This window comes from Mesitornis unicolor, unplaced genomic scaffold (genome assembly GCF_000695765.1).
Source record: "Mesitornis unicolor isolate BGI_N332 unplaced genomic scaffold, ASM69576v1 scaffold46818, whole genome shotgun sequence".
Lineage (NCBI taxonomy): Eukaryota > Metazoa > Chordata > Aves > Mesitornithiformes > Mesitornithidae > Mesitornis > Mesitornis unicolor.
The window spans coordinates 13,215-28,271 of NW_010204771.1; the positions used below are offsets into that span (position 1 = coordinate 13,215).

Below are 15,057 nucleotides of genomic sequence, written 5' to 3' on the forward strand. Positions count from 1 at the left end.
AAAAGTTAAGAGCCACCTTATTCAGGATGTGATTAAACCAAACTTTGTATATCAACAAAGTAGAAAAAATACTGGAAGAGAAAAAAAATTGTCACAAGTTGTATGAAACTAGAAAATTGTAAAATTTTTTCAAAGTATACAAAAGATTTGTTTTTCCATTTCCATTACGTCAACATCAGGATTTACCAAAATCTATATCCTTGCATCAAATCGCTAGATTGACAGTCAACTTTTCTACAAAAGTGTATGTATGAAGGTGTTTAGTTTCATCAGTCCCAGACTGTTACTAAAAAACTGTACATCTGAATATTTAATACTACTAACTTAATACTTGAACCCATCTACCTGTGCTTAAAAATACATTCTTTCATGTTTGCCTTACAGGTTAAAATGTCCATTTTCACTGAAGTTAGAGGTAAGACTTCAGATATATTTCTTTTACACCAGATGCAAAAAGACCTTAAATATCAGGCTAAGATATCCCCAAACCAAAGGAATGAAAGGCATTTCAAGCTTCCTCCAAATGTTCTTGCACCCAAAAAGGCCAACTTCCAACTTAATGCAGCATTTTGATGTGCTGTCTATCCCCAGGAGTTCCCTCTCTGGATCCAGAATCGTTTCAGCAGAAGACACAAGGGTCCTTCATTCTTCCAGCAGAACAGTGCACAGCGCATCCTCTGTATTGATCATTATTGAAGCTATTGCCCCATCATTGAACTCAAAAGATGTTCCTCCATCTACAACCATGCATGCGTCCCAGCAACGGGAACGGACACAGACTCTGCAAAAACCCGAAAAATAATTTTTCACAAAACAGCTTAAAAAAAATTAAGTATTTCATGCAGGCAGTTATCTGAACAGTAAGACTGGTTCTTGGCAGTTCCTTTGCATGGGTCAGTAAATGCTTGCTTACACAGAGTTTAGCATGGTACTAAGTACTACAACCTCCCAACTGTTATAACACTAGTTTTATAGATGTAGCAATGAGTTCAGGGAGAACTGAGGGACTTGATCAAATGGAGACTATTGCTCCAAAGTCTGAGAACAGTCTGTAACAACACTTCATATTGAAAGCTGCAGTTCAGGTGTGTTTTTCAAAGAAAGCTACTGATGATCCCATTTAATAGTGATTTGCTTAATCTTTCACAGAAAGTCTTTAAATTAATTTGTGATTCTAATGTATGCTCTTCATGTTAAGTGGAACCATGCAGTTTCAACCAGCAGTGCTTGAGAGTCAAAAAATTTGGAAATTATTATAGCCTATATTGTTACATGAATCACGCACAGAGAGAAGGAAAAGTAATTTCAAACACAAAGTTCAAGGTCAGAATGCCAGGCAACATCATAAATAGGTACTGAAGCATATTAGTGTTTGACAACTATATCTTTAAGCTAATACACTTAAACTTAGAAAATTTAAGGCAGCTCTTACAAAGCTCAACAAGACAGAATAAAGCTACTAACCATATTCTTCACTTACCTCTAAAAGGAAAACTAACTCAGACATTGCAATTTATCCTTTCACATTATGTAGAAAGTGAAAACACTATTAAATAGAGTTCTCCCAACATTTTTCATATTGCTAGATGGGAACTAACAGTTATGCCAGAGTAGCTGCAAGACTGCAGTCTCACATGGATGTCCTTGATCATTTCTGATGTAGGCTCTGGTCTAGACAATGTTCTGATGCCCAGAATTTAATCAAGAATTATCCAGTGACTTGCATCTTCATGAAGACACATCTTTCATACATATGAAAAGCCTGGAAGCACAGCCTGTGTCAAAGCTTAATTGGCCTGTGCATCACTGAAACACAGCCACGTCTGGACACTGCAGAAGAACGTGGAGGCATGCTCCACTCCTGCATGTCACTCTGGGCAGCTACTATGTCAAAAAAGATACAGAACAGCAACAGGGAGATGTCTAGTATCAAGAGCTAAAAATCACCTGTGACAGGCACCAAATTCTACTTAAGGAAAACTAGGCAGATATATTTCATAGGTATGCAGACATTTGTAGCTCCAGTATCACTTTTATAGTATATCCCACACTGAGGACTCCAAATAAGACAAGGCTTAGTCCTGTATAACCCATGGATGAAATTGCAGTTATTTGATCGTATTTTAACCTCTCCTTTTAATCTCTCTAAGATTTACTCACCTTTGAGAACTCTAGGTTCTCTAACATATAGGTTAGAAAAGACCTTTAAGATCATCAAATCCAACCATTAACCTAACACTGCCAAGTCTACCACTAAACCATGACCCTAAGTACCACATCTACTCATATTTTAAACACTTCCCAGGGATGGTGACTCCACCACTTCTCTGGACATCCTGTTCCAGTGCTTGAAAATCATTTTGGTGAAGAAATTTTTCCTGCTATCCAATCTAAATCTCCACTGGCACAAATGCCAAGTTAAATGACTGAATGACCAAATAATTTAGTTTGGAAGGGCATCTAGTCCACATTCCACTCAAAGGAGACCTTACTTTAAAGACAATTTAGGTTTCTTAGGGCCTTGCCCAGTGAAGTTTTCAGTATCTCCAAGGAAAGACAGAGCACAATCTCTGGGCAACCTGTTCTACTGCCTGGCCACCGTCACTGTGAAAAAAATTCTTTTTTTTTTTTTAGTCAGAATTTCGCATCCTATAAAATCATAGCTTTTGGCTCATTCTTCTCTGAAGAGTTTAACTCAGCAACTGGATCCATCCTGCTTACTCTTGTCTCCTCCAGGCTAAACAAAAGCACCCTTTGAGTCTCTCCCTTATACACCATGAGTTTTGGCCTCCTAATAATCTCAGTGGCCCTTTCCTGAATTCACACCAGTTTGTCAATGCCCATGTCTCATACTGAGGGAAGTGGCACACACCCAAAACTGGGCACAGTGAGATTATTTCATTCTGTACGATTGTGCATGGATCACCCATTAAAAAGACACAACACAACTTGGAAACATTTTCTTTCTGATGATACAAGAACAATACTCAAGCCCCTCAAAACACAAAGCAGACACTGAATCACTTCAAGGGAAACTCCTGTATTACTCATACTTTGACAAATACACAGAATGAAGTAACTCTTCACTGACTGATACAGCCAAAACTTACTTTGAAGAGAAGCCACACTGACGGCTACTTGAGAAAACTCTGTTTACAATAGGTTCTCGAATACTAAAAAACATCTTTGGTTCTTCTGGACTGTAGAGAAGGGACTCATTGTAGTCATTTGTTACTGTAAATAGAGAAATCAGCCATTAATTTTTCCGAAGCAAATGAGTTATTTTCAGAAACACATATTCCTCCAGGAAAGAGCAGCTTCCCTACAGAGAGGGAATATTGAGTCTTGCCACATGTTTAATAGCACTCACCTGCAAAAAAAAACAAAAAACAATTTTACAGAAGATTCCTTTCAGTTCTACTGCACAAAGAACACTCAACAGCTCTATTCAGGTGATTAAGTATCTGAAATCCTGGGAGAACTGAAATTCTTCTGAAGATCTATGCATACAGAAGTCTAAGTAAGCGCTTTCACTTCAAGTCAGACATTTTTCACCAAATGTGCCTAAATAATGTTTGTAAGAAAGACTAATATTGTAAGAATGCTAAAATACTGAAGCAGTGCTGATATTAGGAGTACAAACTAAATGAACTGGTCAAAGTTAAGATATATCTTGCCTTTTCACTGACCTTTTTGTATTAGTTCCGTGTTCAATGGCATATTCAAACTTCCATGCTTTTTAGCTGTTGAGCCAAGAGAAAGACCCCCAATTAGATAGGTGTATCTTTATATAAACTTGGCCAATAATGACACACTGTTCACTCACCGATCTTAAGAATTTCTTCAACAGCTTGATGTGTTATCTTGTTAATATTATAGGACCTAGACAGAGAAGCAGAAGTCTTGTTTGCTACGCAACACAACTTAGGAGAAAAACAAAACAAAGTCTTGCATACACATGAAGAACTATGTTCAACAACAGAAAGAAAAAATAAAGAATGCTATTAACTGTGAGCTGACATCAGTTTCTTAAAAAATATGTCTTAAAGTAACTCTTGGTTTGACATCTACTTGTGGCTTTGTAAACCTTAATAACTCACTAAGTGAAGTGTTCAGGAAGGATACAGACTTCACACAGGATACAGACTCCTTATCAGTAATCCTCCTGCCTTAAAACACCAATAATTGCTGATTTAATTTTGCATTAAAAAAGCAAGGCATGACAGTTCTACAGAAAGTGTGTTCCCTTCTATCCATCTCTTGCTAATGAACTCCTTCTGTTAGTTCTCATCTGAGACCCCACACTTCTTTACAAATATTGTATCTCTTTGTCTGTACCCTAAGGAGTGGGCTTGGATCTCCCAAGAATTAGTGTATAAAAAGGAACAGTTAGATCAGACATTTCTGCGTTTGCCACATTTGGATACACAAGTCAGAATGAAGCCTATGTCTAAACTCCAATAAAAGTCTCCCTATTATGCCTGCACTCAAAAGGGATTAGGTACTAACCACAGCTTCCATGCAGCAGCACTGTGAACATCTCAGTTGCCCAGGTCTCAATGTATCTTAAAATTGTCAGTCCAGCACTTCTGCCATGGCAGTAAAACACACCTCAGACTACAACAGACATCCACTATACATGTAATAGACTACAGAGCTGGCTGATAATGGTTGTCTAAGGCTCTTTCTCTTACACTTATTGCCTACCTGCAAGCCTGAGAGATGCTAGCAAGAAACTGAGATGCACAGTTTGAAACTGCTCTCTCTCTCAACTAGATATCCCTTTATGCAAATTTTGGCAGCTGAAGGAAGCACTCAGATATTTAAATGCCTCTCAGGCCAAGGAGGTCTGAGGTCCCCAGAGAGCCCTTAAATCACAGGCTAAGGAAGATCACTCCACTGAGGCTTGGGCTGTTAGAGAAGTCCAGCAGTATATGCTGATTACACCAATGGAGATGGCCAATTCTGGAGTTCGGTCCCTGGTTCTGGGATTTCTCTGTACAGAGTGCATAAGCAAATGAAATGCTAAGAACAGCTTTGAACTGAGACAGTACATTCCCGAAGTACTGAACATGAGGAAAGTTCCCCTAGCAGTCTGCCAATTTCATCCTTGGCAGCCTCCAGGACAATATGCTGACTGAATACAAAATTCTGAATTACAATAAAAAGAGTAAAACTCAGTAACCATGGTTACAGCATGAATATTCATTTTTGAATTTCATTAAAAGCTTCAGTTTTAGTTCCTCTTAGCCTGCCACATAAATCCAGGGCCTGTTGTACAACTTTAAACTATAAGCACAGACAGATTTCCAAATTAAAGAGGCTCTCACTGTACACAACTCTCACATCTCAAAACTAAATTGATTAGATTTACATGCAGTACTGCAGCTTGTTTAAACTGAAGTAAAGACAATTTACCTCTTTGATTAAGCTAGCACAGCTCCACTTAGATATGCTTATCTTTGTCTAAGGGGAGTATTTTGGCAAAGAGATTGTGCCCTTTTAATTTTCAAAAAACAAGAGGCTTGGAAGGAGAATGGACAGTAGATGTGCCAAAGAACATTTAACACGTGTCTAAGTACACGCTCTCCCATTCTTCTTGGACCTTAGATTTTTTAAGTTTTCTGAGCTACTTCATCTAAGCATTTTAATTTTATCCAACAGGAGTAGTTCAGAGACCACCCCAAAATGCTCTGCAAGTCAGAGCTGAATCTCTTTTCCTCTTTTTTTTTTTTGTCACCCCCAACCATTCATCTCCACATGCAGCATGCAACACCTTTCACCAAAATTACACCTAAGGTAGACTTCTGTGTCAGTGCCTCAGCTCCTCGACCTTTCAACTCCTCTCCATACCTACAGGTGAGGGGTGCTCTTCTCTTCTCATACATCTGAGACAGCTTTGAACCGCACCAACAGTGAGAGTATTTGGACGTAACTGACATACACTGACTTACCCATAGCCCAAGAGAGCCTCAGTACAAAATGCTTAAGCAAAATAGGTCCATCTAGCTTATCTGAAGCAGTATTTCATATCAGAGCAGCAACGTGTACTTACCATGCTTTTGATCCTGTTCCAGTACACACATTAAGCCCTGAACTCTTCTGTTTTTCCCATGGACCATCATCAACTGATATTTCATAATAGGAGGCCCTATGAAGCGAGAATTTAAAACTGGGTTTGCAGGACTTAAAGTTCTCCCTGAATAAGACAGAACACACAGCCTTATCAGGCACATAAAAATTTAGAGGGGCTAATTTCAAATCTGGTTTCACAGGCTTTGCACAGTGTTTCCAATTAGGCAGACACTTTTGATTCACTGTTTTAGAGCAGTATTTATAATGAACAAGAGTGATCTGCAGCATGAACTTTTAAACAATTTTTCTGCAGCACTCTTTGTATCAAATTATGCACAAAGAACTCTGGCTCATCTGGGAATAGCCTCATATACAAGCAGCATTTGCTGGACTTAAAGGTGAAACTACAAATACATTACCTTTCTTGCATAATTGTTGAACTACTGAAAAACTGTTTATGCTGTGATTCGGTCTCATAAATTTACATCAGGGAGCACTAAAAGATAAGGCACTCCAATGCTGGTAATAGCATGGCTTCACACTGAATTATCGACTACTTCAGTAATTAAAAATCCACTGATTCTTCACAAACAGTTTTAGTTTAACAACAGTCAGCAGGTTTATGTTTCTCTCCAGGGCAAATTCTTCCTGAAACTCAAATGTAGTATGTCTTGGGGCACAATCATCATTCTCCATGGTATTATTCAACCATCAGGGGATTCCTAATGTTAGGCCTAGAGAGACCAGACAGTCTCTCCTGCAAGTTTCAGAACATCCAGGGGTATATTTATGAACTGAAGTTGTTCATAGTTGTTGATAGTGCCCAATTCAAAAACTGGTATGGTCTTCAGATTAATAGATACCCTCTTAGAAAAACACCATATTCACTGTGTTCAGCATGACCAAGTTTCACCTTTGTTAGCAAAAGGAGCTTACTGAGCTGTTTCAGTCTGGATCAACGAGGAATACACCTCTTCAATATTTGGTGTCAAACAGTTCGGACTCTTAGTAACTAAGGGCATTTTGTGTACTCCTGCAAAGATGGGAAGATGAAAGATCTGGAAGTAAATTAAGAACATAGGTCCACAGCTTGACTCAGCTTAAGATAATCTTTGAAAGCTGGGTATGAAAGGTTTTGGTTTTTTTCCCCTTCAATTTCCTTGTTTTCTTAACTGACATGTAGAATAAGTCCTTGGAATAAGTACCTAGAGTCATTTTGACTTAATACACAGCAGAATCGTGTATTTGAACCTTACAGAAGATTTCTGTGTGACATCATTATTCAAGTCACAAATAAAAGGTCCTATTAACACAATACTTATTACTCAAGATTTGTTCCTACAGGCATTGTGTTGGTGCTTCTCAAACATACTGGAATCAAAGAGTACAATGTATCTGTGACACTCAGAAGTAGAGGGCTATTATAAATAGTTGGAAAAGCAGCTTTGTTCTCGTCTATCACTGTATGTTAAAAAACTTCAGAATCTTGATAAAATTAGGTTTGATTTAGTAGAGAGCAAAATTTGTATCTCTTTGAGACTAATTCCTTCTGCCAGTCTGAGGCCGCAGTCCAGATGGAAGATAAAGCACTCATGGAACATTTATACTGTTTCCACCAGTAACCAGAGTGTTCCAGGCACTGTACAAACACAAGAAGATGTTACACTCTAAATGTTGTGTTTTGTTTGTTTTTAAAAAAGATACAAAAAAAAAGGAAAAGAGATATAAAATACTAGTAAAATTTTCGCCAAATCCTGACCAAGGATCAAGTTTCAACTCCTTTCACACAGCCCCAGGCACATTCCCCACATACTACTTGTTACTGATTAGGTAGCAGAAATGCACTGATCTTCAGGACAGAAAGGGCAGTCAAAGGTATCCTGGATAATGCAGTACCAGGATTTGATAAAAAGTATTTTCTTAAACAAGGAATTGTTTTCTCACAATAACAAAGCTTCTGTCAAAGGCAAGCTGATACCTTTGCCTCTAATGACAGAAAGGCAGGGAAATGAGTACTTGGTCATGCTAAAAGCTTATGAAAAGATATTTAAGAAGAGATGCAGGAAAGGAGGCAGTTTAAGGACAGATATTTGAATCTTCAATCCACTGTAAAGATAGTAACTGAAGGCATTTGGTTACATAAGAACTAACCAGGAAAGGAGTAAAACAATGAAGAGGAAAAAAAACAGCCAGGAATAATGAAAGATGAAAGAATGGCCAGATAGTAAGGAGAAAAGGCAGAAATTGACGTCACTGCACTTACATCCCTGAAAATACACTTTGTAATCAGCAACAATACAATCAGTGTTATATATTCATGGACTAGAACTGAAAATTGGCACCAAAGACATTCCACCACTGATTGTCCACTGCAACATCATAAAAATAAATTAATTGTGCCTTGCTGCAACAACCAACAATTAAACATACCTCGATGAAAGAGATTCCCCAATGAAGACTTCATTGAGCACTCTCACTGGTAAAAGATGTGGACCAGAAATGTCAGATCCTGCAGATATTGAATATAAGAGTTTTGAATCGTGGTTCTGAAACCCAAGTTTTCATAAACAATTCACAACTCATTGAAGGACACACTCTGCTGCCTGGGTTTGTATGCCAGACCTAGTGCTCCATCTTTTCTTCAAGTACTCAATTTTTCACTGATTTGGTCTGTAGCCAGTCACTGTCCTTTACTGTAGACTACAAATATTTCAATCAAGGTCAGTACAGCAATGACATTTATGTTCAGATATTGCTTTCCCTGGAAACTCATACGCAACCATGAGATTAAAGTCTTCTGTCACTCTTCAAGCATTGCTAAATTCACTGACAGTGACTTAACAGATATTTCTGATAAAGTTCAAAGAATTAAGACTTTATACCACAGGGTAATTAACAAATTGTTCTTGTTGACTAAGACTCCTCAGTGAGGAAATGCAGTGCTAGATACAGGTTAAGGACAGAATTGTGCAACTTCAATTCGTCATAAAGAAAACAATCAAAGGTGTCTGATGACTGAAGAACTAACCAGGGAGACATTCTCACTTCTAATTTCTTACTTGCTTGCCAGTAGTCTGTGAAGGAACTTGCCTTGAATTTAGCACAAATTAAGAACACATGCGTGTGCACACACACACACACTTTTAGTGGAGCAGATAAACACATGGTAAAATGTTCATGTATTAACCCCAACTATCCACAGTAACCCTAAGAGAAAATTTTTAAAAAGCCAAGGTATTTTGCCAGCAGATAATACTACTTAAAAACGTCTCTAAATTAAATGTTAATACTGTCTATCCTTGCCTCTAAAATACGAGACTTCAAATACTTCAACTCTTATAAATCTTTATCTCCTATTCCAAGTTATCACAGCAAAGTGATTATATTCTTGCAGATTTAAACCTACTTTGATCTTGGAATCTTTCATTTATGTGAGCCCTGCTGTGTTGCTCTTGGCTTAGCTGCTGTTCATGTAAATCTACAGGGGTTGGGTTAATACCAGTTCCTTCAAGATACAGTCGGATTCTTTGCCGCCACTGCCACCTTAGAGAGGAAAAAGAAGTTGGTATCAATACCCAAAATGTTCATTAAAGAATTAGTCTCAGAGCCTTCACTTTCAAAGCTGATCATCTTAAAAGTTAAATATTTTCAAAGTCCTATTTCCAGTTTCGTAGCTTCCCCTATAATTTCTGAATTTAGAATGTTCATCATACTAAAATGTAAATACTTTACACTTACCAATTTGCTGCATATTTTTTTTGTATGTGTAAAATAACAGGATACTGGCCAAAAGTAGTGTACAAACATTATCGATAACAACTCAACATTTTAGGCATGTGATCCTAACTTACGAATTCATGATTGATGCAATGATTTTGAGAATAACAAGCTCTCAGGAATTTAAACAGTAATACAGGTTGTATTTTTAGAATCTTTTGTTTGCATTTGTAGATGTCCAGAAAAGCAGCTCTATCCACCCTATTATCCATAAGGGCCGCAAGAATCCTCTTGTTTTAATAATCAGTCCTAACCTAGGAACTTTAGGATGCTTAAGAGGAATTCAAATGAAGAAAGAGAGGGATATAAAAGGCATTCTTCCTTAAACTGTTTCAACATTCAGATTTTTAATTTTTCATACAGAAGGTATCAATTCCTTTTTCCTCTTACTATTTAGAGATCATATAAAACACAATAGTCATAGTGGTTTTGATTAAGAAAGCAAATCACAAGGCAGTGTTACGAGTACATCTTTTCCTAGTTCATGCTGTTGATATCCAGGTGACAGTAACCTGCTTACATGTTTCCTGAAATTAAAGCCAGGAAAACTTAACACTTTATACAACTACATTACTCATTGTCATCCTTGTAGAGCCTCATTCCATACATTCTTAGTATAATTACTTATCTGCCCTTAAATTCCAGGTATGATTTTAGGTAGTCAGACAGCATGCAGTGAGTATCATTATGCTAGCCTCCTCACAATACTTCAGCCAAAACATGATAAAGCCCCTACAAAATCAGAAAATGGGGCGGTTCCCCTATTGTACTCCTATTCTGAGATCCTGTTACATCACTGACCACCAAAAAAAGAAACATGGGCAGTCTGATATAGTTTGTCATTTATAAATCAATAATGTTGGTTGTTTCATGGGACTACAAAGTAAGTGCTTACACAGACTGCTGCACTAACACAGCTGGCACTTCAAGGACAAGGAGAAAACACAAACCCCTTTTCCAGTCTCTGGCACCTCACCATCCTTATGTCCTGATCCAGTCACACACCTATTTTAAAGTTTCCTTATGGCCAAATAAATCTGTGAACTGCCAAGTGAAACACCTGCTCAGGTGCTTCCTTAGGAATATCAGTTCCTATTGTTCTCAAAAAATAACCAGGGAGATACCTTCTGTTTAACTCTGGTGAGGCTTCAGCTCCACCACAGACAACAACAGGAGTGTCAGCAACAAAAATGTAACATGGAATCCAGCAAAACATTAGAAGTGCCTAGATTATCAAGTGAGGTTACCTCCATCAGAACTGCCAGCTTTACCTAAGCAACTTAGCACGATTGAGAGTTAAAACCTTCTGTTTTCTGAGTCTCACACTATGTGAGTTGAAACTACATTTTCATTTAGCAACACCTATTGAAACCCCTTCAGTTATTTATCATCAATCCTGATGACTGTATTCACCTAATTTCAGAACTTTTATATGGCACAAATACAGTTACGTTTCAAGCCACAAATTAAACATTCTAAAAGTATAAACAAAATCCAATTGCAATATATTTTCATGTGAATGATCTATTTCTGTTTAATATTTTATTATGGCAAACCATCAATACACCACAGAACAATATATATCTTTAATAATTATGAAAAAACTCCTCCCTAGTGTGTCCTTTAAAATTCAGCTTGCTTTGTTAATTCAAGTGAGATTCTTTTATTTTAAGAATCTCTAGTACTGAAAACATCAAGCTATCGTCAGCATGAAGAAAAGCTTTGCCTTACACTAATCTGTTAACAGAATTTAAGCCACAGTAATCATCAAAACCCCAGATGCAACACACTGACCATTTCCTAACCATATAGGCTTCGTTAAGGTATATTAGTATGACCCATCACTGTACTATACCTATACTTTTGAGTGTTAAAATATGTAAACCAATACATCCCTTACAAGAATACAGTTCCTCATTTATGAATTTGTTAAGTCAGGGGAAAAAAAATCAATTACTGAAGGTCATAACAAAAGTCTTCTTGCTAGAACTGGCAGTCAGTTTTATCCTTTGTACTCCAATCTCACTCTTGACCACAAACCTATTTTTCAACACGACAAACATCTACACAGAATTCAATTTGAGGCATTAAGATTTTACTAAGCATCATCTGCTCCTTAGGAATTGCACATAATTAAGTATTTTCCGGTCATATTATGCTTTGGAAAACCAAAGATCAGTGAATCGTACCTGAACTCACCACGATAAAGCTTCTGTAGTGCTTCAGGAAACACATGCGTGTATCTTACAGGCAAGCATAAATGACCCTCTGATCTGGTAGCAAAAAAAGGACAATGTGACAAAAAGTGACAGTATAACGATTAAAACCTGGTACCTTTAAAAAACAAAACAAAACAAACATCTCTTCCTGTCACATAAAGCAAAGCTACACTTTGACCTTTATGAATCTATACTATTCTTACATAATAGCACATCAGCAACTATACACCTCTTCCAGCTCCTGGGGTGTACGTGTGTGAGAAATAGGGTATTTCTCCCATAATTCCCCTAAAAACTGGCTGTTCAGTTAGCAATCTTTCATGAATATGTAGGTACTAATACAGTTCCTGTCACCATAGTTCTAGGCAAGGAATTCAAGCTTAATAAATCTTGCAAGTCAGAAAGAAAATTACCTCCGTTAACATACTAGTGATACAAGACAGGTAAGCAACATGCCTAAGATCAAAAGAATCTCATGTCAAAGCCAGAAGACTAAACACTGCTCCCCATTCATGAGTGATATCTGATAACTTGAAGGCATTTGTTATTTGAACCCTGCTATTCAGGCTTGATACAGCAGAATATCTATTCAAAGCATTTGAAAAGTTTTGGAAGAGGAGTAAGGTATGGAAGGAATTAAAACTTTTGGTTACCACTTTCGTATCTACTATGATTAAATTAAATGGTAATATCAAAAGCAGAAACCTAAAACTGGAAATGTCAGCAGACAGAGCCTTGGTGAATTCTGAGTTTTACTAGCCATTCATTTGAAGGTTATACCAACCAAGCAGTACTAATACCCTGCATCCACCTGCCCAAATCAATCTTATAGCTAGGTGTATTCAACTTGTGGAGTTTATAATAGGACAACGAAATCTCATAATTGGCTGAGGAGACTGCGTCCTCTGAGGTATGACATGGGTTTAATGAACAAACCAGAACAAACTTCTTCGTCTGAGACCCTAACAGATTTCTAATGTGATTTGCCTTCTCCATAAAGAAACCAAGTTTCTGTGTGTTCAGGCACTACCTGTTAGTTGCTTTTGTGAAGTCCCTTCTCCTGTCTCTGTCCTACACTGTCATCTCTAGCCTCAAACTTCTGGTAAGTAACACAAGCAAACTAACTAGATCCAAGCACTGTTACCCTGGTGTGTGAAAACAGCTGTGGCAGTTTAAAACAGTCATGCTTATCCAATACCACTGAAAGTCCTCTCAGGTAAGATAGGGTAACTTACTGTGAAAACTTTTCTAATAAAACAACAGGTTCACTTGATATCTACAATCCACTAAAACAGGTATTTATGCTGCCAAATGCTACAGGCATGCCTCATGCACCATGAAAACAGATGCATATTGTGCCTGATGTTAAATACAGCATTGCTTTCCCAAATGTGCTTTTACCTTTCAGGGTCAGTATTTACTCCAATAACTGGTTTAAATTTATCAAAGACCTTACTGGCTGCCAACAACATTGTACCATCACCTACAGAAAAAGAAAAAAAGTTAATTTCACTTCACATTCTAGAATTCCAAATAAAATAGTCTCACATGTACTACAGTGTTACCACTATGTGCTTTTATAACAACTGCTAAGGTAAGCTACACAAAAATAAAATGAGACTATAAAACTACCAACACCTTTACAAGCAAAATAATGACAACTGAATTCAAGATGGCAAATGTGACCAGAAAAAATACAACTTAATCTGACAGCTATACATACTCAGGCAACTGAATTTGGCAGAAGCAAGTCTGAAAAGAGATTTACGGAAATTGCATGTTTATCAGCTGGTAAGAGAAATTCTTTAAGAAAATAACTGTAGAAAGTATTGCTAATCAAAGCCACAGGAGACAGGAAAATGATACCAGATTTTACTGTGAATCATATGAAAACAATGACTTTGTTTCCATCTCAGCTGTTCTCCCAGAAAGCACAATGTAAAGGTTTTATTTGGCCCCAAATAAGCATGCTTGGAAAAGAAGTCTCAGATAAAAACAGTTGAATTAGAAATCTTTACGTGTCACTGGTTTCTTCAAATGTTGATACTCTTTCCTGTCTATTAAGAAGGACAACTATAACCTGAATCAGTCTTTGCACCAAGATGCAAGCTCTGAAAACCTCTGATGATGTATCACTTCCCAGCTGCTTCCCTCATAATCATGACAGATGTTGCCACAGCCAAACTGCCTTTAATCTCCAGCTTAGAGGAGTTCATTGAAATGAACGTATTTGGATGCTTCAGGAATGTACACATATCCCTTCCTACCCATTTTGTGTAGTAACCAGCAGCTAAAGGCAAAGCAGAGCAGTGGGGAGGAGAGAAAGGCAGAGCAGTGGTCAAGTCTAGCTGCCATGGATGATTGAACATTACCAATGTCAGAGTCCAGCAACACACTACAGTACGTGCAGCAGATAAGACTGAATTATCTGCTGCGATCCAATGCTAAAAAGAAACAATCAGGTCAGTTGCTCTGTTGGTTCATTCAAAAAGCTCTATGCAGTGGCACAGACTGCTCAGAAGTTGCATACTTTTACCTGTACCATGCTGCAGTCACTGGAATTAAATGTGAAAGCAAGAAAAAGTTTGGGCAAGGAGAGGCAAAGGTAGTAATGTTAGTCATCCCCTCACATACCAAAGAGCAGGGTTTAGGGCTACGTATAATCACATGAGAGCAAGCATTTTATCCTTTTTAGTTGAAAACTATAGTAAGTTCCACAGTTTACACCACTTTACACAAGGCAATACTAAATATTTCCAAAGTTGCCACACACTGGGATTCATTTCCTAGTGCTACAATTTTAGATACTAAAAGTAGAGAGGACGGTCACAACCACTGCATTTTGTCATATTTTCTGACAATTGGAGAAGCAATTTGTCTTCAAAATTTCCATACCTCCACATGCTTCACATACTGAAAAATACTCTTGAAAAACGTATCTGTGAAAACATACCGAAACAAATACTACCCTTCCATAAAGTCATAC

General features: G+C 37.6%; 1 protein-coding gene across 2 annotated transcripts in view; it reads right to left on the minus strand.

Moving 5' to 3' along the window:
* Positions 1 to 544: 544 nt before the first annotated feature.
* Positions 545 to 15,057, minus strand: part of NADK2 (NAD kinase 2, mitochondrial) — a 15,062-nt gene continuing 549 nt past the window's right edge. Inside the window, exons 3-11 of one of the 2 annotated variants that reach the window (XM_010191150.1) lie at positions 13,473 to 13,562; positions 12,042 to 12,125; positions 9,482 to 9,618; positions 8,506 to 8,584; positions 6,056 to 6,151; positions 3,827 to 3,882; positions 3,690 to 3,743; positions 3,111 to 3,234; positions 545 to 781 (exon numbers count right to left, since the gene is read on the minus strand). In XM_010191150.1, coding sequence (XP_010189452.1) covers positions 643 to 781; positions 3,111 to 3,234; positions 3,690 to 3,743; positions 3,827 to 3,882; positions 6,056 to 6,151; positions 8,506 to 8,584; positions 9,482 to 9,618; positions 12,042 to 12,125; positions 13,473 to 13,543 — 840 coding nt within the window. In that variant the 5' untranslated portion in view covers positions 13,544 to 13,562 and the 3' untranslated portion in view covers positions 545 to 642. Of the gene's footprint in view, positions 782 to 3,110; positions 3,235 to 3,689; positions 3,744 to 3,826; positions 3,883 to 6,055; positions 6,223 to 8,501; positions 8,585 to 9,481; positions 9,619 to 12,041; positions 12,126 to 13,472; positions 13,563 to 15,057 lie in introns of both variants that reach the window. The other variant, XM_010191149.1, reaches the window with a different exon arrangement.